Source organism: Neoarius graeffei, chromosome 1, assembly GCF_027579695.1.
Source record: "Neoarius graeffei isolate fNeoGra1 chromosome 1, fNeoGra1.pri, whole genome shotgun sequence".
Taxonomy (NCBI): domain Eukaryota; kingdom Metazoa; phylum Chordata; class Actinopteri; order Siluriformes; family Ariidae; genus Neoarius; species Neoarius graeffei.
The window spans coordinates 62517688-62544898 of record NC_083569.1 but is presented as its reverse complement, the minus strand read 5'-3'; the positions used below and the strand labels follow the sequence as shown (position 1 = coordinate 62544898).

The 27211-nt window shown below is 41.8% G+C and overlaps 1 protein-coding gene across 5 annotated transcripts; it reads right to left on the bottom strand.

Annotated features, from left to right (window-relative positions):
* Window positions 1-4: 4 nt before the first annotated feature.
* Window positions 5-27000, bottom strand: rcor2 (REST corepressor 2). 5 transcript variants are annotated; one of them, XM_060920066.1, is made up of 13 exons: window positions 26664-27000; window positions 18748-18870; window positions 18425-18481; window positions 15742-15822; window positions 13420-13472; window positions 12218-12379; window positions 5894-6018; window positions 5728-5794; window positions 3964-4200; window positions 3800-3877; window positions 1879-1936; window positions 1456-1667; window positions 5-1296 (listed from the first exon to the last, which is right to left on the bottom strand). In XM_060920066.1, exons 2-13 carry the CDS (start codon window positions 18866-18868, stop codon window positions 943-945), a joined length of 1605 nt encoding a protein of 534 aa, XP_060776049.1. In that variant the 5' UTR covers window positions 18869-18870; window positions 26664-27000; the 3' UTR covers window positions 5-942. The 5 variants fall into 5 exon arrangements, with proteins under 5 accessions (XP_060776049.1, XP_060775212.1, XP_060776584.1 ...); XM_060919229.1 differs by lacking the exon at window positions 26664-27000 and adding an exon at window positions 23047-23063; XM_060920601.1 differs by lacking the exon at window positions 26664-27000 and adding an exon at window positions 22538-22559.
* Window positions 27001-27211: the final 211 nt, after the last annotated feature.

Genomic DNA, 27211 nt, shown 5'->3' with positions numbered 1-27211 from the left:
TTATTCTATAAAAGGAAGGGAAGAGACACACATGCGCGCACACAACCATATCCAAATTCACCTGTAAACATTTCTCATACAAAAAGTTTTGGTGGAAATGGAAACCTCGACTGGCACAAACTTTACCTCCAACAGCAAGATCGCTGACTGAAGAATCTGTGTACTTCAGTGTTTGTGCAAGGGGGGGAAAAAAGTATTAGGTCATTTAGTGCTTTAATATAAACTATTACTATGTAACTACTAATATTTCAGGGACTCGGTAACAAATAAAATCCTGCCTCAGCTAAGTTCAGTTCTAGTAATACATGGCTCTTTAATGGAAAAGAAAAAGAACGCCTGTTCCCAGTTTACACACACAAACGTCTGTGTTGTAATGTAGTTGATGTTCAAACCTGTGATTCAGTCGTCAAGGCATTTCATTACAATCCAGTGCATGATGTCTAAAGGCTCCTTTCTCCACTGACACATTTTGGTTCAAGTCCCAACACTGTTCTGTCGATGATCACTGTTGAATTGTGTGGTTGTGGGTTCTATGGCCTCCTCTGAGGTATATCATTAAAGCTGAGGCCAGCTAGGCGTGTGTGGTCTGTATTTGGCAAATTTGCACTGAGGTTTTCTTCTGTATTTGAGATGTTTGCCTGTACAGGTGTTGGTGTTTAATGGGGATTTTCTGAGCAACACCACCATCAAACCTAGCACTGACTCATTTCACCGGTCTACCACTATGTGTCACCATCCCTGATTCATGATGTGCACCTGAACAACTGCAGTAACGTATTTTGAATCCCCTGGGCAGTACCTACTCTCCCAATCACTGTGAATGCTTTCTAGAAGCTGCCCTGATCTGGAACCAGTTTTCCGTTAACGTCCTCATCTCGAACAAAGTCCGAACTGGTTTGAGACCAGTGCCAGAGGCCAACTTCAGCACCTTTTGTCAATCAGTCAGTGAGAGTGTGGCGACTCCACTTTAAGCCCCATCAACAAGGGAGGCAGCTGTGCGCTGGATGCCGCAGAGGAACTGAGGGAGTTCCTCAAGCTGCTCTGGTGGTGGGATGAGGCCAGTGCAGGGCGGATGAGTGGGGGTGGAGGGTGGTTGTGTGGAGTTCGGGTCTGGAGGGGGCGTGTTTGGAGAGGAGGCGGCTGACGCAGAAGGCTCGGGGGTGCACTGGGGGGAGTCGGGCGTAGTAAGGGCGGGGGTTGGGCAAGCGGGGGAGAAGACTGGCTGGAGTTAGTGGCTGCTTCAAAGGAAGGTGTTGGACTGCCAGAGTCTACAGGAGACACGCTGTCTGTCTTAATCTGCATAGAACACAAGGATGATGTACATCAGGAAAAATCCAACTTAACCAAACAAAGCACCACTCACTTGAAAGGTACAGGACCTAAGGGAACACTTTTTTTTTTTTTTTAATTATAAGCTATTTTTATGTTTTAGTGTGTCCGGTTATCCTGTCTCACCTCGTCCTCTTCCACTCCTACTGTCCCGTTCAGGTCCTTCAGGGTCTCGCTGCTCCCTCGCAGTACTTCCTGTTCTGCCTGCCATTCTCGCAGCACTTCCTCCAGATTGAACCGGCGGCGGTAGCTGACGAAAAACGAGCTCACCTGACCCGCAGTCTTGTTCCCGATCACGTCAGCTATGGCAGCAAAGTCTTTACCGTACCGTCTGATAGCTAGACGAGGCAAATCCACATCAAAAACAATTATTCTTCATGTATAATAAGACTAGACAAAATTGCATGCAGTATTAATCACAGTGCTGCATCTGGGACGCTGGAAATCCTTGACTTGCCAACGTTTTCATTTGCTAAAAACTAAATTAACAGGTTTCTCTTAATCTGCCAATATTGTCAAGGCAGGGAAAGCAATGATGATCTGATTTACCCTGTACAGCCAGGAGCTGCTCCTCTGTGGTCCAGCGGGCGTTGATCTTAGGAGTGGGCTGAAAAAGTACATCACGTTCTCAAATGCAACTTGCTGAGGATTTGATAAATGCTGACTACGTTTCAGTAACATTCATTAAAAATGACTAAGAAATACTACAGACACATTTCAATACGTTCCTCCACATTAAAGAGAGACGCTAATTATGGACATCTAAGGAAAGTTGTCAGAGCAGTAAGTAACGTTTATGCAAAAAGGTTTTATTCGCTAATGTTTCTTGATTAGTTAGTATTCCATTTTCACGTTACAAGGAAGCATGATGAATTTCTTGTGTTTAGGTAACTGAGCATACACTCCAGATGCATGGATTAAAGTTTTCCGTCAACTGAACTCTCCCAAGGCCAAATGTGAGGTCGGTGCTGATCCGAGGAGAATTAAAATGACGGGTGGTTGGGTAGAGATTGGGTTATAACACTGGTGTGTTGCAACACCATCAACTACCAGGGTTTATTTAACTTTTTTGTTTTTGAGCCATGCTTTGTGTCGTTCATTTCCTATGTTTGATCATGTTTAAACGTTCGCTGTCTATGGTGCGGCATTAAAAAAACATGCGCTGTCAAAATTGGCAAAATACATTCCCATGTGCTTGGCGTGCTTGTGTCTGACCATTTCTGTTTTGTATTAAATTAAATCTTGCCAAAATGACTTAGTTCAAAGCTGGACGTATAGAAATAGAGCATGTTAAATAAATAAATAAATAAATAAACCCCGGAAAGCCCGCTCCTCTGCTTCAGCCAGACTTGAAGACCCGACGGTGCAATGCTTGCAGACTGTCAGAAGTAATTAGACCTAAATTTATAGCTAACAAATCAGCAGACGCCCCAACAATTATTATTTTCGTTAGGCCAGTGTGTAGGGTATGTTAGAACCGTGCCTTATAGCCTACGTTATATCACAATTTAAAGGACGTTTGAGGAGTTGGAGGCTGCGAGCGCAATGATGTTCCGACATGCGCTAAACTTTATTCCCTGAAAATCATACACCAGCGTTCAATGCCCCAAACAGTCAAAATGTCTAGAAGACTACAGTTAAATAATAATCATAGCCTACTAAGTTAAATTACATCAAAACGTCTGTTTCTGGCCTATGAAATGGAGGAAAATGAGAACGAACGCAAAGTAGATAGCAGCCAACTTCATGTGATCTTTTAGGTAACTTAACACTCGTGTTGGCCGCAATATTTCTCTTAATAAAATCTTGAATTGTTTTTGAAGTCATATTCAACACAAAGTAAGGTCAAATTTTAATTTAAGCGAAGATCCAAACTTTTTTCTATATTGACATCGAGCACAGAGGAGCATGTCATTCTGCTTTCGGTTTCGGCAGCATGGATGCGCTTTACATGAAAGAAGGCACTGATGTGTCTGCCATCGATAAAGGTGTAAAAAACAAGTGGAGGTGGGCTTGGCTGTACGAAATAGGTGAAAACGGAAAGCCATTTAGTTCATGGTGCAAAAAACAACATTCCAGGCGCTTGCATTTGTGTGGTTTGCCACAAAAAAATAATATACGGAAGCAATAGAAAGAAAGTGCAATAAATTGAATATATTAATCCATTAATTAATTGATAATAAAGTTATCAGTTCTAAGTTAATCATTCTCAGAATTTCATCGAAATCCACCCATAACCCCCCATAAATTTTCAGTCAATTTTTTTTTTTTGCTTTAATCCATGTCCAGATGCAATCGATGAAGATCTAGGTCACGAAAAATACTGGAATATTCCTCCAACATGCAAAGATCGGTCATTCACGCATGCTTCACAAATAAATCAGACTGCTAATGAAATCACGATAAACTTGAGTATAGTTAAGATTTAGAAAAACATCTGATGCAAGTGTGTAGAAATAACTGACTGCACCTCAGTTGGTCTCATGGCATCAACACCATCTGCCAAACTTCGTTTGAGGACACTGTTTGCCTGCTTGATACTTTGAACCTGCATGAGGATTAGTCAAGAAGTTTTGCTTTGTCATTAATTCTGGTCTGTTATGGATAATATTCTATATCTCATGTAATCGTTACCTGTCTCTTGAGAGAAATTAGTTGAGTGTCGAGCTGGCGGTTGGAGATGGCTCCTGACTCGGTGGAAGCCGAAAGAGCGATGATGTCATCCTGATCCAGGTGCATGCCCTTTGGAGGTCTGCGGCGTGCCCTCAGAGGATGGTGCCGGTACTGAGCCCCTTGGTTCTCTTTGCGTGTCGGGCCTGACCTCCCAGAGCTCCTCTCACTGCCTCCTCCAGCACCAGAGCTCAGCTTGGGCTGAATGTGAGAATACATTTTAAAACAAGAAATGATCATTTTTAAATATTGTGAACATTGGTCACAACATTTCTCAGGTTTCTACGGATATTCTTAACCAGCAGCCAAAAAAGTAAATTGGCCAATAACCAAATAAAACCTATTCTCATGTGAATCACCGGTGTAGTGCATCAAGATAACAACACTGACAGGATGAGCAAGGAAGTGCATGCATTAGCGGTGGGTTTGGGATGTGACCAACAATAACTAGCACCAGCATGTTGGAGTACTTTAACCGTTTGCATTTTACAATCTGTCTTCAAAGCATTATTCAAAACACTGATATGAAAATTAATTATTGGCGTTAGATACACAAAGCTTGCATGAAAAGTTTATTAATAAAGCTGCATTTCAGTGTAAAATTGGCACAAATTATCCTCAAGTACAGTGCGACAACATATGTCTTTAGGTGAAGTGAATTGCGTGCAAGCATGTTGGGCACATACCAATGCAAAGGTCTAGACACAACACCTGCACATGTTGGCAGATTCACAGACTCGAGTATAGATCAGCCCTCGCTCGGCTAGACTGTAATCCACTTTGGTATATCGGTCATTTAAAAAAAAAAAATCTCCTTTACCTCTGAAGTGTCTATGCCTTTTTATTCCATCCTCTTATGAGGAAATGCCTTATGTCGTGCTCATTAGGGATAAAATTAGCTCATGTTTAAAGTCATTAAAATTCTGTAAAGCTGCTTTGCGACGATGTCTATTGTTAAAAGCGCTATACAAATAAACTTGACTATCCACATTCACTGGATATGAGCAATCACACACTCTGATTAGCTACTCTACTACTAGGATATCAGCTCATACACCATGAGTAGAGAAAAACAAAATGGTGGCATGCATCAAGTCAGATACATCACTTTATCAAGTATTTAAAAGAAACATACATAGCTAAAAGAATATAGTTCCTGTTTCACACTCCAGCCCAGTTGGTAGCAGTAATGCACCTTTAAGTTGGTTTGCCAATCGGCAAAAAAAAAAAAAATGGCGGCGCGTGTTGCTGAACCAACCGAGGACGAAATAACTTCAAAAAGCAACAAAATATGGGATAAAAGCATTTGAAGGCAAGAACGTCTTTCTAATTTTTCACAAATTGCTACTGTCATTTCGCCAGTTTGTTTACATTAAGCGGAAATGATTTTGTCAGACGTTTTGTATAAAAAGTTTCGTTTATTAACTTTGCAAAAAATTAAAAACAAATGCTTTATTTCTGAAAATCCAGTGAACGTGGATAGAATCAAACAGGTTTTCCACTCACTCAATCTTGTCATACGTGGCTTATAGCCAACTCGGTGCTATGCACCTCGTTGACCATCAGCTCATGTACGACTCGATTTTGTGGAATAACTTAATTCTAACCCAAATGAGAGAGATCTGGTTGGTAAGGGGATGCCTGCTATTTTATGCACATGTGCATAATGCAAATGTGAAGTGGAGCTCTGTATTTGAACTAAGTAACGTTTTGGGGTTCATGTCTAACCTCTTTCTTTGTGTCGATCTCAAAGTCACTGTCACTTCCTGGGTCTCCTTCTTCCATCTCGTCATTACTAACAGGGAAACACTGTATGGTTAAATAGTGCTTCAGGAGACACTCTTGAGCTTTGTTGTTTGCTTCCCCCCCCCCCCCCCCCCCCAAAGCCTCTCACCTGTCATCTTTCTCTCTCTTGCTAACAAGTTTGCGGGCCTGCCGGTCCATGACACTCGTCCGAGTCCGAGTCTTCTTCCAGGAGTAGTAATACTTTACCAGACTGGAGATCAACTTATCTGGCAGCTGAGAAATAATACATCATCAATATCAGTGCACTGTGGAGAATCTTAATTACCCTGCGCATGCTGTATAATTACAGGTTTGGCTACATATATTACATACATGCAAACCTTTTCACAAGAAAAAGAGGTAGGTTTTACTCGCGCATGGTACCGTTGCACAAATTGGCAATTTCAAATTTTGGCGGACAATTGTTTTTAAAGCTGTTGCTACTAATTTACTTTAAACAAAGCATAAAACACAACTAAACATAAATAGGAATCAAATAAGTACATTTTATTACACAGATTTGATCATCTGATCTAATGTAATGCTTTATACGTTGCAGATTTAGCATTTGTCACAAGTTTTTCATCTGGACTCCAGCTGAAACAAGTGGTGTCTTTGAAAATGTTAATTTTGGACGCCAGAATACCACACAATGTATTCCTAATCCCATGGGTGTCTTCATATACACTGGCTTTTGCATGTCCATCTTTCCCTTTCCCCAGCTGACTTCTTTAAGTTGGAAATTCCCAACTTAAATTTCTTTATTTCTTTAAGTTGGTCCTTCCGTTTTGTGCTGAAAATATAAAAGGAAATAACTGTACACTATTGCATTCCCTCAGGTGTTTATTTTATAAATATCATAGAGTTCAAAATAGCAATAAATATTAAATAAAAAATAGTAAAGTGAAAACATATTTTATCAAGGAACATGTCAGTTCAAAATAGCAATAAATATACTCAGCAAAAATAAAAACTTGACACTCATTATTTTTCAAATAGTGTTTAGAAACTTTTCTTGAAAGAGTTCTTGTTGTGATTATGGTTAAATGCATTGTCAAGGGCATTACGTCACACATTCATTCTACTGGCCGGGCCTACGTAGCACGTGCGAGAGCACTGCACGCTAAAATCACGTTTCCACGTGACAAGTGACGTGACCTATTGATACATGTGCAATTGATCTCTCGGTAGCAGAGTAGAGTGTCATCTCAGAAAAACAAGGTTTTATGGTTAATTATTCGTTAATTTGCAATGCCACGACTGTCAAACATTCAGTGTGAACGTGCCATTGGCATGCTGAATACGGGAACACCCGTCACTGACGTTGCGAGGGTTATGGGATGCAGTCGACAGACCATCCATAATCTCCAGACACGTCTCCATCGAACTGGCACCACAGCCGAGCGTAAGGAACCCTCCACAGAACTTGCAGGAGCTTGGTGCCATGTTGGTACAAATATGGCAGCGCATTCCCCAAGCTGTGTTCAGACGCATCATCCAATCCATGAGGAGACGTTGTATTGCAGTTGTGAACGCCCATGGAGGACACACCCGATATTGACATGATTTCATTAAGTTGTGACTCACAGTTTTTGATCATGGACATTGTTGTCGCATTTCCGGTGGAACCGATTCCATGACAAACATGATCTGTATGCTATAGCATCTTTAATGACAAGATAATTGAATACAATCGTTATTTCAAACCTATTTTCCAAAATGTTCAAATTATTGACTTTGAAATGAGTGTAAAGTTTTTATTTTTGTTGAGTTTATTAAATAATACTAGCAAAAAAAAAAAGTCAAAGGAAACTTTAATAAATGTTTGAATTGCAGTGATGCTCACTTTTTCTGGAAATGATAGTAGAGATCTATGAGGAAATCTTCTGCATCAAACCCGTTCAGAGCCTTTTATCCTAACTAGAATCTAAGCAATTTTATCACAAACACACCACATGCACACTGCCAACGAAGCCAGAAATAGAGAAGTGAGCAAACGGCACCGAACGAATAAATGGTTGGTCTTGCGCATTTCCGGTATTCGTGATGCCAAAATAACGCACGAACCACCGGCAAAGCACGTTCAGAACTTAGTGTGGGATTTTTTTTCTGAGAAATCTAAAAAACGTTGACATTATGTACAAAAGTGGTAGGCGTTGACAGAAGTTAAAAAACGGTAGTTTACCGCACAAATCGGTAGTGTTGGTGTGTCAGCATATACAGCACAGATCAGCTGACTGATTTGAAGTGCCCATTAAATCAAAATCAGCGTGAAGAACTTGCTGTGCGAGTGTCTTTGCATTGTGGACAACACATCAATATATGCACTGATAAACATGACCAAAAAAAAAAAAAGCCATACTCTTGTTCAGTTTGCATCCAATCGAGTGCTCTCTATAACAGAGATGCCTACCCCAAATTTTGAATTTCAGTATTCTTGAAAACATTTTTCAGTATTTTGGAATGACTTTCAGTAACATTAATTTATGTGCATTGCCATTATAAAGAGGTGTATATACCAATATGTTTAACATTTAAATTATTAAAAAGAACTGTTTTGTGTGAATTGAATAAACAAAACGCGAGCAGCCATCTCAACAAATTTCTAGAGCATACAATTTCTCACATTTTTCTAAATACAATAGTGTTCCCTGTTTGCAGACATTACGGTTGACTACCAATCATTGGTACTGAATGTAACTCCTCAAAAGTATTATATTATATTGCCTGGCAAAATGTTCTACCTGTTAACGGATTCTAATAAAATTTTTAAAAATTTCTTATTTCATGCCAAAGAGAGTCCGACATTGTTATCTTAATGTCCCAATATATAAATACTTCAGCATAATGCTTCAGAAGAGACATTGAATAAAATGACATTTATAATTGTATTTAAAACAGTGGAATGATCAATTTTTTGCCACAATCCCAACAACACTAATCATAAAATTCTGTTTGTGATCATACTACATGTACATTTGTACTTGCAACACTGAAAAGACTTTGAATTAAAGAAGTACAGCCAGTGTTTGATATTTCAGTGAATAAAAATCAGACATGTAAAAAGAAACTGAATAAGTTTAACTCACATTTCATGGCACTAATCGGCAAGTTCAACCCCAAGCACAGGTCAACCATCACCGCTTCAGCACGTGTCACGTTCCGTGTCTTTTCATCCACAGATTTCGTAAAAAACTGCTGGATACCCCCAGATTTACTTTCCACCTGACTCGCCATTTCAGCATACGCCATATGTTTTTTTGTAGTTGACATGCCGCCTGCAGTCATCGCGACCACCACGAGTGATGTTAATGTCAGTTCTACACAGTTTGCAGTGTGTGTATCCATTGCCCTTTTGACTGGGTGTAATGCACGGCCATTCTACCGTATCGAAAATAGCGCAAACAAATGTGCGGAATCTGCGCACGTCACACGCAGCATGTGCGGAATCTGCGCACGTCACACGCAGCATGTGCGGAATCTGCGCACGTCACACGCAGCATGTGCGGAATCTGCGCACGTCACACGCAGCATGTGCGGAATCTGCGCACGTCACACGCAGCATGTGCGGAATCTGCGCACGTCACACGCAGCATGTGCGGAATCTGCGCACGTCACACGCAGCATGTGCGGAATCTGCGCACGTCACACGCAGCATGTGCGGAATCTGCGCACGTCACACGCAGCATGTGCGGAATCTGCGCACGTCACACGCAGCATGTGCGGAATCTGCGCACGTCACACGCAGCATGTGCGGAATCTGCGCACGTCACACGCAGCATGTGCGGAATCTGCGCACGTCACACGCAGCATGTGCGGAATCTGCGCACGTCACACGCAGCATGTGCGGAATCTGCGCACGTCACACGCAGCATGTGCGGAATCTGCGCACGTCACACGCAGCATGTGCGGAATCTGCGCACGTCACACGCAGCATGTGCGGAATCTGCGCACGTCACACGCAGCATGTGTGGTTGTCGTAAAAATAAATAGCCTAGCCGTGAATCGCGCATGGATTGAAAAAGTCGCTTGGACATTTAAAAACAACTCACTGGAATTTTTTAAGACTTTATAATAATTCCATACAGAATAACACTGTTTGCCGTAACATCGTATTTACGTAACTTTTCCGTACAAAATACGGCCAATCCGTACTAGTAGGCATCTCTGCTATAACCCAGCCCATAAATAAACCGAGTCGTGCACTATAGTAGCAATTACTTTGTATGGGTCAGTCATGTAGTTTTGGTTATGCAGCTTCTTGCATGTTATTTCCTGTTCAACCCATCTCGAGTGTTCAGATGTGGGTTGCAGCTTGCGTGTGCGTGTCCGTGTTCATTCCCCCTTTAAAATCTTGATCTAAAACTTCAGTTCAAAAGCATTGCGAGATGCACTGACTGTGATGCCATGATAGATTTAGAGATTTCAAAGGGCATGCTTGTGCACGTGCGCGAGACATCTTTCTCAGTTTTTTAATGTTACGGTGTCGTGTTAAACAGCACTCTTATCCCTCTCCCCATTACAAAGCCAGGTCTTTGAATGCCATGGAGATCAGAAAAGGCCTGACACTACTTTAAAGACCTGTAGTGAGGCAGCACTTCCTGTTTCACAAGGAAATACTTCAACATACGGAATTAAATCACCTCCCCTCATACCTTTTCAAGGCCTATGGAACTTTAAAGGGCAACAAGACGTATGAAATAAGGATAATTGCAAGCTATAAAATAATTATTCTTCATAGTTGACTGGAGTTTCCATTCAGTACTTTAATACTCGTCTGTGTGATTCTCTAGCAGTCTATATTTCCGCAGTAGGCAGATGGGAGCACTGCAGATTATACAAGCCATCCTCTCTTCCTCTTCTCCGTGCTATTCCCACTCTCTCACCTTCACTCTCGTATACAAAACCTGTTCATGTAGGAGGTAAAAACACCATGGAACAGATATAAATGTTCATCCCCACTCGGTCTTCCACAATGGTAAAGTAACAGGTAAGCTCTATTCCCACCTGGCTGTATTTAACAGAATGCTACGGAGCACGAACCTCTGTGAGACTGGATATGACGTATAACACCACTGTGATTAGATAAGCGAAAAGCCCAAGTTGAGACATTAGCTAGTCAGTAACATGGCACAAGTCAAGCTGCATCACGTCTCTGTTGAGAGTTGTTTTCCTGTTTCTGAACATCGGTTTTGTTCAAGCAAAGGCTAGTTAACATTTCTGCTTGTACCTGCTGAGGTTTTCCTCGTTTGTTTCGAGTTTGCCACCAGTTGTTCTACACTGAGGCAGTATGAGCAGTTCAGTCCCAATATCAACGGAATACATCAACATCATGACTGCAGGGATGAAAATGGGACATTTAAAAAAAAAACTCTGAAATGTCTGCCAAGGGCAGACATAATGCACACAAAGTGTGCAAAGGGGGGTGCGCCTTTTTTATATATATATATATATATATATATATATATATATGAATGTTTTCAAATTCAATGATGGTTTAAAACGTTTATAAACTAAGATAACAAATCCCTACAGATATATATCGTGAGCGATAATGGAGGTAACCGTAACGATATATTAGATTCCTCCTGACTCTTTGACAATTTAAGTAAAAGTACCTTTGTGCTTTTTTGTTTTGATGTGCTCCTGGATGTTTCTAGCTCCTCCGTTTCCATAATTGATCATATCTGAGCACAGAATACATAGAACCTTTCCCGGCACGTCCACTTTTCGGATATGTTCCGTCAGGCACGGTAACGCTACTATCGAGCCATGCCCATCGGAAACAGTTCTTTATCCCGTTCGATTTATCGATTTCCCTGGCACGATCCTCATTTTTGCGGTCCAAAACTTTCGCCATATTGGCAAAGTAACTTTGAAAACTAACCAAAATAACTAGGACTTAAGAAGTGATCAAAACCATGTACACATAGCTTGTTTCTCCGTGAATTGTAGAAGTGAGATGAAACTAGCGCCAAAACGTTGCCAGAAATCGTCGTGAGTTGTCGTTAGCATAAATATTGAAGAAAGCAATGACGATTTCCGTTATCACAGCTGCAACTAATTTTGCGATAAGCACTGCTGAAAGATGCTGGCGGGCGGTCCTGCCTGCTTGTGCCACCACAAGCCTCGCCTTGCGCCGACCCCCCAAATTCTCTCAACGGATTTACACGTTTCACAAAAATGACATTTTCAGCGGGAAAAACTCGGAATTCCGCAGATCCGCGGAAAATTCTCATCTCTGTGACTGATCCTTACACACAAATCTGATGGTGCCCATTCCCACCAGAGCCATGGCAAAAGATTTCCATGAATGTTACTAGGTTACCAGGGAGAGATTAACGTTTTAAATTTTACTCTCATTCTCACACAACCGTATATTTACTGCTGTTATGCTGTTTTCAGTGCGAGTGTGACTGTAATACATTCTCACCATTTGCTGGATACGGTGGAAACTTTTGCCGTGGAAGCTGAATGCCTGCTCAAACAGCACCTTGTCCTCCACCGTCCACTCATCGGGAAAGGGCGTGAAGTTGGCCAGGTCAGCCAGGGACTTCTCCACGTCGTGCTTGTGCCAGAGAAGCATGCCCAGTGACTAAAAAAAAATATATATATAAAGAAGTGATAAGATTTGTGCATCAAACTTCAGGTTTGTTATAGTCTATTAAAAGATGTGCTACAGCCTTTTCCCTGCTGTAGAATGTGATCAGGAGACGAGTATGGACATGTTTCCCTGTCCTGAGAGGATGATGGAAAACCTATTTACTCAAAAAAACCATTAAGGCAAGTTGATCAGGCAGAATAAACATTTATAGGAAAAAAAACCCTCTCTTTTGCTAGACTGTTCTTGTAGTTCTTCAGATGGGTTTGCAAATTAAGCTCCACATCTGTATAATTCATCTTTTTCACATGATGAACACTTTTTCAGAGGATTAATTTGCGGTTATGCCTTACTGATATAGGTGATGTAGCGCAAGATAATCATAGGAGTACTGATGGGTGGAAGCCTAAGCAACCAGAATGGCTCGTTACTGCATTGTACGAGCGTTCCAATGAGCAAGTCAAAAAGTCACAAGTCCCTCCCGTGCAAGGATCTGGTCTTCCCAGGCAGTCTCCCGTCCCAGTACTAACCAGGCCCTTAAGGCACATTGGGTGGCGCCAATCTCCACTTCTACAGCCCTCTGCCTCTCGCCTACTATACAGCTTGGGTTACAGCGAGGGGGCCGGTCCTCTGGTACCCTCGAGAGTTTGACTCTCCACTCGCATCTGTATTGCAGCGTGCCTTGCCAGACAGCAGTAGGTACCATTTTTATGATGGTCTTCGGTATGACCCGACCACGAGTAGAACTCATGATCTAATCGAGAGGGGGACACGCTAACCACTAGGCCAGCTCACGATTAATGTGCAAGAGTTGTAGGTTTATATTTGCATTATACACTTATTTGATGATTAATAATATAAATAAATAAAATGCCCTTAGGCTTCCATTATAAGCATATTTCAAGTAAATTCTTCCCTTCTCCCCATACAGTGAAAAGTCTTGTGTGTAGTAATTTTCCACATGCTATAGATGGTCTGGATAGAGCTCATGTTGAAACAATGCTGGCGTATTCCTTTAAACTGGTTGATCATACCTGTTCCATATTATATCCATGCTTCTCTTTGGCCATTAAGATGTATTCATCCACTGTTCAGGACAGAATAAAAAAATGTTCAACTTCTGCTGAGATCAGTCGGTATTAAAATGTCACACATAATCTGAGCATCTTCTCACCATATTTAAGAACTTCAGATTAAGACATCTGAATTACATTAAGCATTTTCCAGTACGTTAACATACAGTTAGGTCCATATATATTTGGACACTGACTTTTTTTTTTTTTTACCTGTTTACTGAAACATATTCAGGTTATAGTTATATAATGGACATGGACATAAAGTCCAGACTTTCAGCTTTCATTTCAGGGTATCCACATTAAAATTGGATGAAAGGTTTAGGAGTTTCAGCTCCTTAACATGTGCCACCCTGTTTTTAAAGGGACCAAAAGTAACTGGACAATTGACTCAAAGGCTAGTTCATGGGCAGGTGTGGGAAATTCCTTCGTTACGTCATTCTCAATTAAGCAGATAAAAGGCCTGGAGTTGATTTGAGGTGTGGCGCTTGCATTTGGAAGATTTTGCTGTGAAGAAAACATGCGGTCAAAGGAGCTCTCCATGCAGGTGAAACAAGCCATCCTTAAGCTGCGAAAACAGAAAAAACCCATCCGAGAAATTGCTACAATATTAGGAGTGGCAAAATCTACAGTTTGGTACATCCTGAGAAAGAAAGAAAGCACTGGTGAACTCATCAATGCAAAAAGACCTGGATGCCCACAGAAGACAACAGTGGTGGATGATCGCAGAATAATTTCCATGGTGAAGAGAAACCCCTTCACAACAGCCAACCGAGTGAACAACACACTCCAGCAGGTAGGCGTATCAATATCCAAATCTACCATAAAGAGAAGACTGCATGAAAGTAAATGCAGAGGGTTCACTGCACGGTGCAAGCCACTCATAAGCCTCAAGAATAAAAAGGCTAGATTGGACTTTGCTAAAAACCATCTAAAAAAAGCCAGCACAGTTCTGCAAGAACATTCTTTGGACAGATGAAACCAAGATGAACCTCTACCAGAATGATGGAAAGAAAAAAGTATGGCGAAGGCGTGGTACAGCTCATGATCCAAAGCATACCACATCATCTGTAAAACACGGCGGAGGCAGTGTGATGGCTTGGGCATGCATGGCTGCCAGTGGCACTGGGTCACTAGTGTTTATTGATGATGTGACGCAGGACAGAAGCAGCCGGATGAATTCTGAGGTATTCAGAGACGTACTGTGTGCTCAAATCCAGCCAAATGCAGCCAAACTGATTGGTCGGCATTTCATAATACAGATGGACAATGACCCAAAACATAAAGCCAAAGCAACCCAGGAGTTTATTAAAGCAAAGAAGTGGAATATTCTTGAATGGCCAAGACAGTCACCTGATCTCAACCCAATTGAGCATGCATTTCACTTGTTAAAGACTAAACTTCAGACAGAAAGGCCCACAAACAAACAGCAACTGAAAACCGCTGCAGTAAAGGCCTGGCAGAGCATTAAAAAGGAGGAAACACAGCGTCTGGTGATGTCCATGAGTTCAAGACTTCAGGCAGTCATTGCCAACAAAGGGTTTTCAACCAAGTATTAGAAATGAACATTTTATTTACAATTATGTAATTTGTCCAATTACTTTTGAGCCCCTGAAATGAAGGGATTGTGTTTAAAAAATGCTTTAGTTCGTCACATTTTTATGCAATCATTTTGTTCAAATCAAATCAAATTTATTTGTACAGCGCTTTTAACAATAAACATTATCGCAAAGCAGCTTTACAGATTTTGAACGACTTAAAACATGAGCTAATTTTATCCCTAATCTATCCCCAATGAGCAGCCTGTGGCGACGGTGGCAAGGAAAAACTCCCTCAGACGACATGAGGAAGAAACCTCGAGAGGAACCAGACTCAAAAGGGAACCCATCCTCATTTGGGCAACAACAGACAACATGACTATAACATTAAACCCACTGAATTAAAGCTGAAAGTCTGAACTTCAACTGCATCTGAATTGTTTTGTTCAAAATTCATTGTGGTAATGTACAGAACCAAAATTAGAAAAATGTTGTCTGTCCAAATATTTATGGCCCTAACTGTATAAACAGATTCTTTGTGCTGTCAGTCAGTTATGATCTAAACCATGTTTAGCATTATCTGGAAATAGTAAGCAGTTTACAAGATCAGTATAGAGTCTCACTTCTCTGCGTAATCAAATAAACATTTCATTGGAAGGGCATTTATATGGGATGTTTTACAACACAGCACAATTCTTTTGCAGTACCATAACAGTTTATAGACGTCTTTGGACTCGATACTTACACATCGCCTCAGACACTTGGCTGTTAGGTGACCACACGAGCATGCTTCTCTGGTCTCTCTCACTGTAGTCAGGTTCAAGCTCTGTCAACATAGGATACACAGCACTGTAGCTCAACATATCCAGCTACCGTGCCACATCGTTTTAAAATGGTCTAAGCTTATTCACGTCAAGAATATTAGCAGACATCTGACATTAGATTTGGGTTTCCATGAGACTTCACTGCTGTCTCCTTCAACGGGCTTAAACAAAAGTGAGGCAAAGCATTTGTTCATTATTTCATAAAAATTGATTACTTGAGCAGCTCTATAGGAATTAGTTTTTCTCTTGCCGCCAATGTGCAGCACAGATCTGGCAAGAATTTCAAAAGATTTTTATACATAGAATACCGAATGCGTTTACTCCAAACGCAGTTACATAATATTAGCTGGAGTTGAGTGGAATATCAGATATTCCATTCAGCTAGCTGAATGGAATATATCTGATATACCATGAAAAAAAAGCCAGCCAATATTATTATTCATACAAATTATTTTGGGTCTTCAACACGTTTTTCTCTTTCAAAATCTTCTGTATTTAACGAACCTGGCGGCCATATTTGTTTACAAATCGTTAGTCGCTCTCTAGTGCGGAAGTTTTACATTTCCGATGCATCTCTTTTCCAGTTCTTCAATGTCTGTTGGTATGTTTTTCTCTTGTAAATATGCCTAAAGAATATCTAATGAGTTTTTGATAGCCTTTTGGGTGTTCAATGCATCTTTCTTTCCCGGCGAATAAAGAAATGCTTCTGTGCATGCGCAGCAGAAAACTCTCATTGGATATTCGCATCAGCTCCGACGTGTGACGTCATGTCTTGACAACCACGTTCAGCGCTCATTCTCCATTAAGTTGAGTGACATAATGCACGTAGGATAAGTGCTATGATAATACTGCATGCTATCAAACCAAATGAATGAAACCCGCAAGAAGGGAATAGAATACATGTTTTTATTCCATGGAAAAAAAAAGTGTCCTGTATGATGTGTGCTTGGCATTGTTTAAAGGGCTGATGACACGAACATGACTCTATGCAATTTCTTAAATAAACTATACAACATGGCAAACGTTAGATTTCTGTTATAATTACGTGAAAAGAAGCTGTTACGCAAATATCCAACTTTTAATTGCACAGTGCAAGAAAACTGGGTCCGTGGCTCGCGGCCATGCTGTGACGTCAGCGGAAGAACACGCTGCGGTTCACTGGCTGTTCTACTCAATGGAAATGGTGCATGAAAACGCCAGTGAACTCTCTAGTGCTAGCTCTTCCTCTTCTGGGAGTCTAGAATTGTGTTGATCTCTTCCGAATAGAATCTATGATAGCCTACCCTCTTTACCCTTTGCCTCTCGTTGCTAGGCGGCAGTTACATGAAAGCCGCAAGCTTTCACAAGCAAATACATGACTGATATCACGCCGACTTTATGATTACATTTATGATTATCATGTAGAATCTATAGCTCTACGTACCTTTATCTTATGTCGTTTCACAACACATGTTCTGACAGGAGGACTGTGTTTGGATCTGGCATAGCTACTAGTAGACCCCCTCCAGAATACTGGCAGTGTTGCCAGATTGGGAGGAATCCTGCCCAGTTGGGGGGTTTCAAGTGCATTTTGGTGGGTTTTGAACATATTTTGGGCTGGAAAACGTCAGCAGTATCTGTTGCCAGATACTGCTGATGTTTTCCAGCCCAAAATATGTTCAAAACCCACCAAAATGCACTTGAAACCCCCCAACTGGGCGGGATTCCTCCCAATCTGGCAACACTGTGTAGGCACTGCTGATGGTAGTAACACACGTTTGTGATGAACTGAACACCCAAGAGATTCTTTTAAGCTGGGAAGGGTGTCAAAACAATCCAAATCGAAGTGTTCAGAGCACAGGACGGATGTTGGTGAGGGCTTCCACTTGTCACGAGTGCGCCTGACTTGCTTCACCCACTTCGCATGCAGCTCGGGATCTCTGGGAAACTTGAATAAACTTACCCCATCCTTGTAGGTTTTGGAGCAAAAGCCGGCAACACAACGCGAAGGCATAATAACTAATATATATATATATATATATAAATAAATGATAAACTGAACACCTGTTGCATCAACAACAAACTGGTAAGTTAGGAGGAAGGTTCTTTCGCTGACGTCATATAGCTCCTCCTCCTCTTTCGTCTCCTGGGTGCTGCAGCCCCGTCAAATTTGCCCAAATAGCCGCGTTTTTTATCATAACTTGTAAAATAGGCGCCTTCGTGAATTAATATATGGATCATCGGGAATTACTTTTTATGTTATAAAACATCGCCAAAGATGTCAAAAACGTGTCATCAGCACTTTAAATAAGTCAGAAGAAAAATTTAACATATTCTACAACATACTTTCACATACCTACTCTCACTCTCCTCCACAGTCCTTTCATGCTTTACCATCCTGTTATAATTTTCACCTTTGTCATTTTCTAAAACAGCTTCTTTAACATTTTTGCTAGCAGCCCTCTCCATACACCTTTATTTTTTACTCATCTTTACTTGTGAACCGATAAGTCTCCATCTCCATTTGCAGCTCTGTATAGACCGGGCACTAGACTTTCCAACTGAATCTCAAAATAACTGGTAACAGGAATGACTGCACTCTTATACGAACACACTTCCTCTTACCTGGCTTGTACTCTGGGATCTGTGCCTGGTAGTCTGCACCCACACGAATCATACTCTCTATAAGATAAAGAACACTGTAAGGAAGAGTTTGCAAGTCACACAAAGGGTAGTAGGAGAGATGTGGGTGGAAGAAAGAGCTAGAAGGAAGCCTAAATAAAGTTGGACCAGCATCTCGTTACAGAACCGGACCAGTGCAAGACAAGAAGAGTTTGATGAGTATGTTAAGAAATGCTGAAAAACAATACAATTAATAAAAGCATTAGGTGCTTTATCTTTGTTACCAGGTTTGAGTCGGTGGGTTTGGTTGGTCGAGGCCTGCCTACCATGTGAATGTTCTTCATCACTGCTTTCCTCATCAGTGTGTTGACTGTTGCCATTGGTTGCTGTTTTTGCCCTGCTGCGGGACAGAACTCCAGATCCTGAGCGCTCCATCACTGACGGCATGGCTGCCAAGAGTAAACATAAGAAGGATACACTTTAAATATTGGGATGACCAATATATTGCATTTTCCAAAAGAACAGAGGATGGCATGATTGTGCAGTAGGTAACCCTGCTGCCTCTCAACTCCAGAATTGATCCTGAGCTTGGTATCGTGTTTATTATCCCCTTTCCACCAACACAAACTAGGTGCTAGTGCGGAATTGGTGTAACTTGTGAACCTTCTAAGAATCGGCTTGCATTTCCACAGCCTAGAGAGCCAACACAGAGCCACATCGTTACTTCACAGTATGCGTCTGTATACATCTCCGTTTTCCCGGCTGGCTTTGCAAGCCTATATTGGCATCCGCATTTGCGCTGCTTGCCGTGAGTGTTATGGACAGCGTTCAAGATGATTACAGCCTTGTTGGTCAAGATAATCCTGCCCCTGTGTTCTCTGATTGCCAAAACACAAAGAACTAGTTCAAGATTAGGCACTAGCTCTGACCCGGCCCTCAAGCTGCCTTGATGGAAAAGGGGTACCGGTCAAGTTGTGTGTGTTCTCACTGTATCCCAAAAACATGCTTGTAGGTGGACTTGCTGCTCTGAATTACCCCAAGGTCTGAATGCCCTTCATTGGACTGGAATCCCATCCAGGGTGTGTTTGTGCCTCATGCCCAGTGTTAACATTATATGCGCTGAACCCACAACTACCCTGACCAGAATAAACCACTTACCAAAAATGAAAGAATGCACGAATAAAGAAAACAAAAATATGGCTTCAGGTGAGAACTTTATATACTAGTGCATCTCAAAAAATTAGAATATTGTGAAAAAGTTCAATATTTTCCATCAGTTATTTAAGAAGGTGAAAATGTTATATATTATAGACTCATTACACAAACTAAAATGTTAAGCATTTTTCTATTTTAATTTTAATCAGTATGGCATACAGTACAAAAACAAAAAAAAACATCTCAAAATATTAGAATATTTTATTTCGAGTTTGAGTAAAACAGTATGAACACAGTGTATCTCTCGGTCTAGTTCAGTACACACAACCACAATCATGGGGAAGACTGCTGACTTGACTGTTGTCCAGAAGATGATCACTGATGCCCTCCACAAGCAGGGTAAGCCACAAAAGGGCATTGCTGAAAAGGGTGGCTGGAAAAGGTGCACAAGCAACAGGGATGACCACAGTCTTGAGAGGATTGTCAAGAAAAGTTGATTCAAGAACTTGGGAGAGCTTCACAAGGAGTGGACTGAGGCTGGTGTCAGTGTATCAAGACCCATCACGAACAGACATCTTCAAGAAAGGGGATACAACTTTCGCATTCCTAATATCAAGCTACTCCTGAGCCAGAGACAATGTCAGAAGTGTCTTATCTGAGCTAAGGAGAGAAAGAAATGGACTGTTGCTCAGTGGTCCAAAGTCCTCTTTTCAGATGAAAGTACATTTTGCATTTAATTTGGAAATCACGGTTCTAGAGTCTGGAGGAAGAGTGGAGAGGCACAGAATCCAAGGTGTTTGAAGCCCAGTGTGAAGTTTTCACAGTCTGTGATGATTTGGGGTGCCATGTCATCTGCTGGTGTAGGGCCACTGTATTTTATCAAGTCCAAAGTCAACACAGCTATCTACCAGGAGATTTTAGAGCGCTTCATGCTTCCATCTGCTGATGAGCTTTTTGGAGATGCTGATTTCCTTTTCCAGCAGGACTTGGCACCTACCCACAGTGCCAAAACTACTACCAAATGGTTTGCTGACCATGATATTACTGTGTTTGATTGGCCAGCCAACTTGCCTGACCTGAACCCCATAGAGAATCTATGGGGTAGGGGAGAGCGGGGTAAGATGAGCCAGGGGGTAAGATGAGCCACCCCCTGTTTCTAAGAAACAGTAAACAAATGTGACCATGTGACCACGTTCAAAGGGGGCCGGGACCATTTACTTACACTTGTGGAGAGGAGCACCACATGTCAAACTAAGTGAGGGACATATTTATAAAAATGTGTTTTTGTGCTTTCTAAGTCAATTCCATGTTTGTCCACAGTGAAGATGATTTAGAGAAGACAAAAGTAGAATAATATTTAGACACATTAGGGTTAAGTTAGTGGCTTTCTAAGCTATGATATGAATGCTAATAAAAATAATTTTGATTAGCCTAATCCCCTTTATTAGCATTTTTCTACAAAATGGTGGCCATGGGGTAAGATGAGCCATTAGATGTGGGGCAAGTTGAGCCACTGGCTCAACTTACCCCATTGGTGGCTGAGCTTACCCAATATGGATGACACTTAAGTTTTCACATTTACTGGTCATATATGACAACAACATATATATATATATATATATATATATATATATATATATATATATATATATATATATGACATCAGATGAGGAAGACCAGTTGTTAGATGTGGGGGATTATGTTGTGGCAAAATACACGGGGAAGAAGAAAGTGCATTTCTTCATTGGCCAGATAATCAAATTGGATGTCTTCGAAATAGAGGCAAGATTTCTCAAAAGAAGCTGGTCATGCCATGGCTCTGCAAGAAAGCCAACCTTTGTCTTCAAAGAGAAAGATGAGGCTGTCCTGTCAAGACAGGATATTGTGAAAAAATTGCCCCGCCCCTTTACTGTTGACAGCACGGAGGGAGAGGCAAATGGTGTTCCCTTGCCATTTGAACGCTTGGAACATTGAATAATGATGAAATGATTGAATGATTGATGGAATGATTGCTGCATGTTTTAGCAATGTTTTAACCTACTGAAAGAAATAAGATTTTTTTGGCACTGCTCTACTGTTTTAGTAATTTCTATAATATAGTATATCTCTCATTCCCTCTCTAACCATCCCTCTTTCTATCTATCTACGCATATCTCTCTCTCTATCCATCTATCTATCCCTCCCTATCTATCCCTCATTCTATCACCTCTCTCTTCATCTCCCCTTCTCTATGCAACGGCCCTATCCCCCACTTGATTGACTTGACTTGATTCATTGATTGCATTTCTAATAATAAAAGTTGTTTACTTTGTTAACCTAACATGTTTTGTGTTGGCTCAATTTACCCCACACAGTGGCTCAGCTTACCCCGTGCATGGGGTAAGTTGAGCCACTTGACATTTTTTTTTCAAGAGGTAATATCACTCTAACCATAAGAGCTTATCAATTATGTTTTGCTCAGATAGTAACAGTACACTTTGAAATTTGGTATGGTGTGTAGACTGGAAGCAAAAATGGCTTTAACATGTAGTTATGATGAAAAATGTAAAAAGTGGCTCATCTTACCCCACTCTCCCCTATTGTCAAGAGGAAGATGAGAAACACCCGACCCAAAAATACAGATACGCTGAAGGCCACTATCAAAGCAACCTGGGCTTCAATAACACCTCAGCAGTGCCACAGACTGATCACCTCCATGCCACACCGCATTGATACAGTAATTCATGGTAAAGGAGCCCCAACCAAGTACTGAGTGTATAAATGAATATACTTTTCAGAAGTTGGACATTTCTGTATTGTAAATCCTTTTTTTTTTATTGATTTTAGGGAATATTCTAATAATTTGAGATACTGGATTTCTGATTTTCATGAGCTATAAGCCATAATCATCAAAATTAAAACAAAAAAGGCTTTAAATATTTCAGTTTACATGTAATGAATATAGAATATATGAAAGTTTACCTTTTTGAATTAAATTATGAAAAAAGGAACTTTTTCATGGTATTCTAATTTTTTGAGATGCACTAGTAGATATTAACATCCATCCGTCCATTATATGTACTGCTTATCCATTGAGAGTCACTGGGGAAACAGGAGCCAATCCCAGCTGACTTCAGGTGAGAGGTGGGGTAGACCCTGGGCAGATCACCAATCTATTGCTGGACAAACACAGAGACAAACAACCGTTCACACTCACATTCACACCTATGAGCAATTTAGAGGAGCTAGTTGACCTCATCTGCATGTCTTTAGGCTGTACGAGGAAACCAGAGCATACAGAAGAGACCTACTCAGGCATGGGGTGGGGGGAGGAACATGCAAACTCCATACAGAAAGGCCCCAGCTGGCTGCAAGGTTCAAACCCAGAACCTGCTTGCTGTAAGGCAACAGTGCTGAACACTACACCACCTCAGCCACTATCAAAATTTAGTTATACATGGATACAAACAAACAAAAAAATGTCCTAATACCACTATAAAAGTCCATCCATTATCTGTAGCCACTTATCCTGTGCAGGATCACAGGCAAACTGGATCCTATCCCAGCTGACTATGGGTGAGAGGTGGGGTACACCCTGGACAAGTTGCCAGGTGATTGCAGGGCTGACACAGAGCCCATGTTTACATTAGACCGTATCAGCGGATCATCAGATTAACGTTTTTAAAACGATTAGCATGCACACAGCAACACCAATACACGATTCGCGTGCACACAACAATGCCAATACGCGGATACGCTCGGCTCCGCAGGCATCCTGCGCTCCAAATCACTCCGCCCTGAACAGCGAGTGCCCTCTGGAGGGTGCGCACTCCAGCCCTGCGCAGCTCACACAGCGCGCGAGTGAAGCGCATGAGCCATGATTCGGGACTGAGCCGCTGTGTGTGTGATCCCAGCGCATATCACTTACCACTTGCAAGTGGAAGGATGGCAAGCCTAAAGACAATCATAACTACACAATGGGCAGTATTTGCATCAGTATTTGCAGTATTTTCATACTTTTATACTCTTTAATGAAAGGTGATACAAGGCGGAAGTCCGCGCCGTTTTTCAGCAGTCGCATCACATGACCAACGCCAGCGAATCAGGAAGGTGGATGTCACAGTGACGTTGTCCAATGACGACGCCAGCTAGAGCTCAGCACAGCGTATTCGCGTATCTCAATGTTTACACAGCACCGGACCAGACACGATCTAGATTGAATACGTGGACGCTGGCGGATTCCCGTTTCCCGGCGTTTCCAGGTGGTTTAATGTAAACGGACAGTGCATCCGCGAAGAAAACGAGACAGATACGGTCTAATGTAAACGTAGCCAGAGACAAACGACCATTCACACTCACATTCACACCTACGATCAATTTAGAGCCACCAATTAGCCTAACCTGCATGTCTTTGGACTGTGCGGGAAACCGGAGGAAACCTACACAGACACGGGGAGAACATGCAAACTCCATACAGAAATGATGGGCTCAAACCCAGAACCTTCTTGCTGTGAGGTGACAGTGCTAACCACTACACCAGCCCACTATAAAAGTCTTACATGCAATTCAATATGATCAAATTACAGTTGAAAACACTACTCAGCCATGTTACTCTGACTGACCCCATTAGTAACAGAAAGAAAACAGTCTAGGCTAGACACGCAAATGCAAACATTTTCCAGTCTTTAGAGCAGACTGTGTAAACAAATACAGTAGTAAGAAAATGAAGAGTCTCTACACCCATCCACCCCCCCCAAAAAAAAAATCCAAACTTTTCTCAGAGCTACACAAGTCTTGCTGCTTTGGGGATCTCAGGTGAGAAGGTTTAGATTTTAGTTTCTTCAGGATTAGATGTGATGTGGACAGAGCGAGTGCGTGCGTGCGTGCATTTCTGCTCCACTCCTGGTGGTGATGTTTCTCTGGACGTGAGGCCTTTTGTCTAACAGTGAGCTGTGCTTTTAAAGCCACACAGCTGAGCAACTCAACATTAACAAACACTACTCGCACATCTTCGGTACAGATTTAAAGCAGAAACCATTTCATTTCATTGGAGAAATAACTGTTTCTAGTGCAGGCTGCTGTATTACCGTAGAAAGGATCTTTAGCATCACTCATTGTCATCATGGCTCAGCTTCTGAACCGCATGAGCTCATAATGACCTACTTTAAGTAGTAAAACTGTATAGCATAGAATCAAGTTTGTATTTTAACAGGTTTGAGGTCTGCTTTTGTAAAAGTAGTGAAACATTTAGCCTACCAAATTCCCGTGTTGGTTATTAATTATTGCTATAAAAGTTATTTTATCACCAACTTGGAGCAAATAAGCTCTATTTGTGGGCTAATAAACCACTTTGTAAATTGGTAATTGCTTGGAGGCGTGACGTCACGCCTGGTAATCCATCCTAATTTAGCTATTTGAATCGAACACTGCCTGCTGAGTGCATTATACAGGGTTATATTGTGTGTGCATATATGAGTGATTCCACGCTTATGGGTACTGAAATGGGGACATGAACTCATTCACCTAAAACCATTTCTTTTTTTACCATCAGGTCACAAAACATGTAATCTTTAATGAATGATATGTTAAAAGATAACTTTAATTTTCTGAGATGGAATAAAAACATATTTATATGCCAAAGTCAAGCCTATGAGTTCCAAAATGATGTATGTTCCATTACTTCTGTTACGATTGTCCATCTCGCGTCTGTTACAAATTAATTACAATCTAGCTATATACCATGTTAATCTTATTGAAAGAATGTGTATGTTTATTCTACTACACACGTTTATTAATTATATTTGCTAAAACATCACCTTCCTATGTTTCAAAAAGTAATTCTACATTGTTAAAATTGAGAATCTATATGTCCACAACACTTCTGTTACGTTCTGACTTTGGCATATAAATATGTTTTTATTACATCTCAGAAAATTAAAGTTATCTTTTAACATATCATTCATTAAAGATTACATGTTTTGTGACCTGATGGTAAAAAAAAAAAAGAAATGGTTTTAGGTGAATTTTTAAAAATAAGTTCATGTCCCCATTTCAGTACCCATAAGCGTGGAATCACTCATATATATATATATATATATATATATATATATATATGGCAGCACGGTGGTGTAGTGGTTAGCGCTGTCGCCTCACAGCAAGAAGGTCCAAGTTCGAGCCCGGCGAGGGCCTTTCTGTGCGGAGTTTGCATGTTCTCCCCGTGTCCGCGTGGGTTTCCTCCGGGTGCTCCGGTTTCCCCCACAGTCCAAAGACATGCAGGTTAGGTTAACTGGTGACTCTAAATTGACCGTAGGTGTGAATGTGAGTGTGAATGGTTGTCTGTGTCTATGTGTCAGCCCTGTGATGACCTGGCGACTTGTCCAGGGTGTACCCCGCCTTTCGTCCGTAGTCAGCTGGGATAGGCTCCAGCTTGCCTGCGACCCTGTAGAACAGGATAAAGCGGCTAGAGATAATGAGATGAGATATATATATATATATATATGGCAGCACAGTGGTGTAGTGGTTAGCGCTGTCGCCTCACAGCAAGAAGGTCCGGGTTCGAGCCCCGTGGCCGGCGAGGGCCTTTCTGTGCAGAGTTTGCATGTTCTCCCCGTGTCCACGTGGGTTTCCTCTGGGTGCTCCGGTTTCCCCCACAGTCCAAAGACATGCAGGTTAGGTTAACTGGTGACTCTAACTGGTGTGAATGTGAATGGTTGTCTATGTGTCAGCCCTGTGATGACCTGGCGACTTGTCCAGGGTGTACCCCGCCTTTCGCCCGTAGTCAGCTGGGATAGGCTCCAGCTCGCCTGCGACCCTGTAGAACAGGATAAAACACACACATACACATATTATATATATATATATATATATATACAGTATATATAAGAGGGTTAATTCTATGTCACAACCAGTATAGACTATGCTGCAAAATTATGGCTCTGTTCTCTCTCTCTCTCACTTTCAGTCCAACTCCTGTGACTCCCATCATCCATGAGCGACCCGGATCCTCCTGCCCCTGTTCATTAACACGCGGCTCTGAGCTGCAGCACACAGACACAAGCGGCTCCGGTGTAAACTTAGTGAGTGCAGGGTGGATGGGGGGAAAGATCACCTTTCTTTTGTCTCGCCTCACTTTTGGCCCTGTTCCTCTCTCTCAAGTCGGGAGTCTTTTGTGTAAAAGCCCGCTTGAGGTCCTCCGGCTCCACTCAGGCTCTGATGTCGCTCAGCATGAGTGTTCCCTCTCTCTCTCTCTCTCTCTCTCTCTGGCGGCTTCACACCTGACCCGCCGGTGCCACACTCAAACTCACCCGCCTCCGACCGGCTGCAGAACAACGGGCCGCCCAGCGCGCGCTCGAGTTCAAGCAACCAAACAACTACTGAAATCCTCGATGGAGATTCGTTCGAGTCTCCCGGCCAACAGTATCGACTGCATGGAGCTTCTCTCTCTCTCTCTCTGTGTGTGTGTGTGTGTGTATGGGGGGGGAGCCACACCACACCCCACTCAACCAGACAACCCTTCCGCCTTCCCCGCCTCTCCCTAACTAACTTCGAGATCAGTTCTGTAGTTCCATCTCAGCTCACTCACACACAGTGTTCACATCCCTCTGGGTTTTATTCACCTCGTTTAATCACCGTGTCTTTAGCTGCAGGTACAAGAAT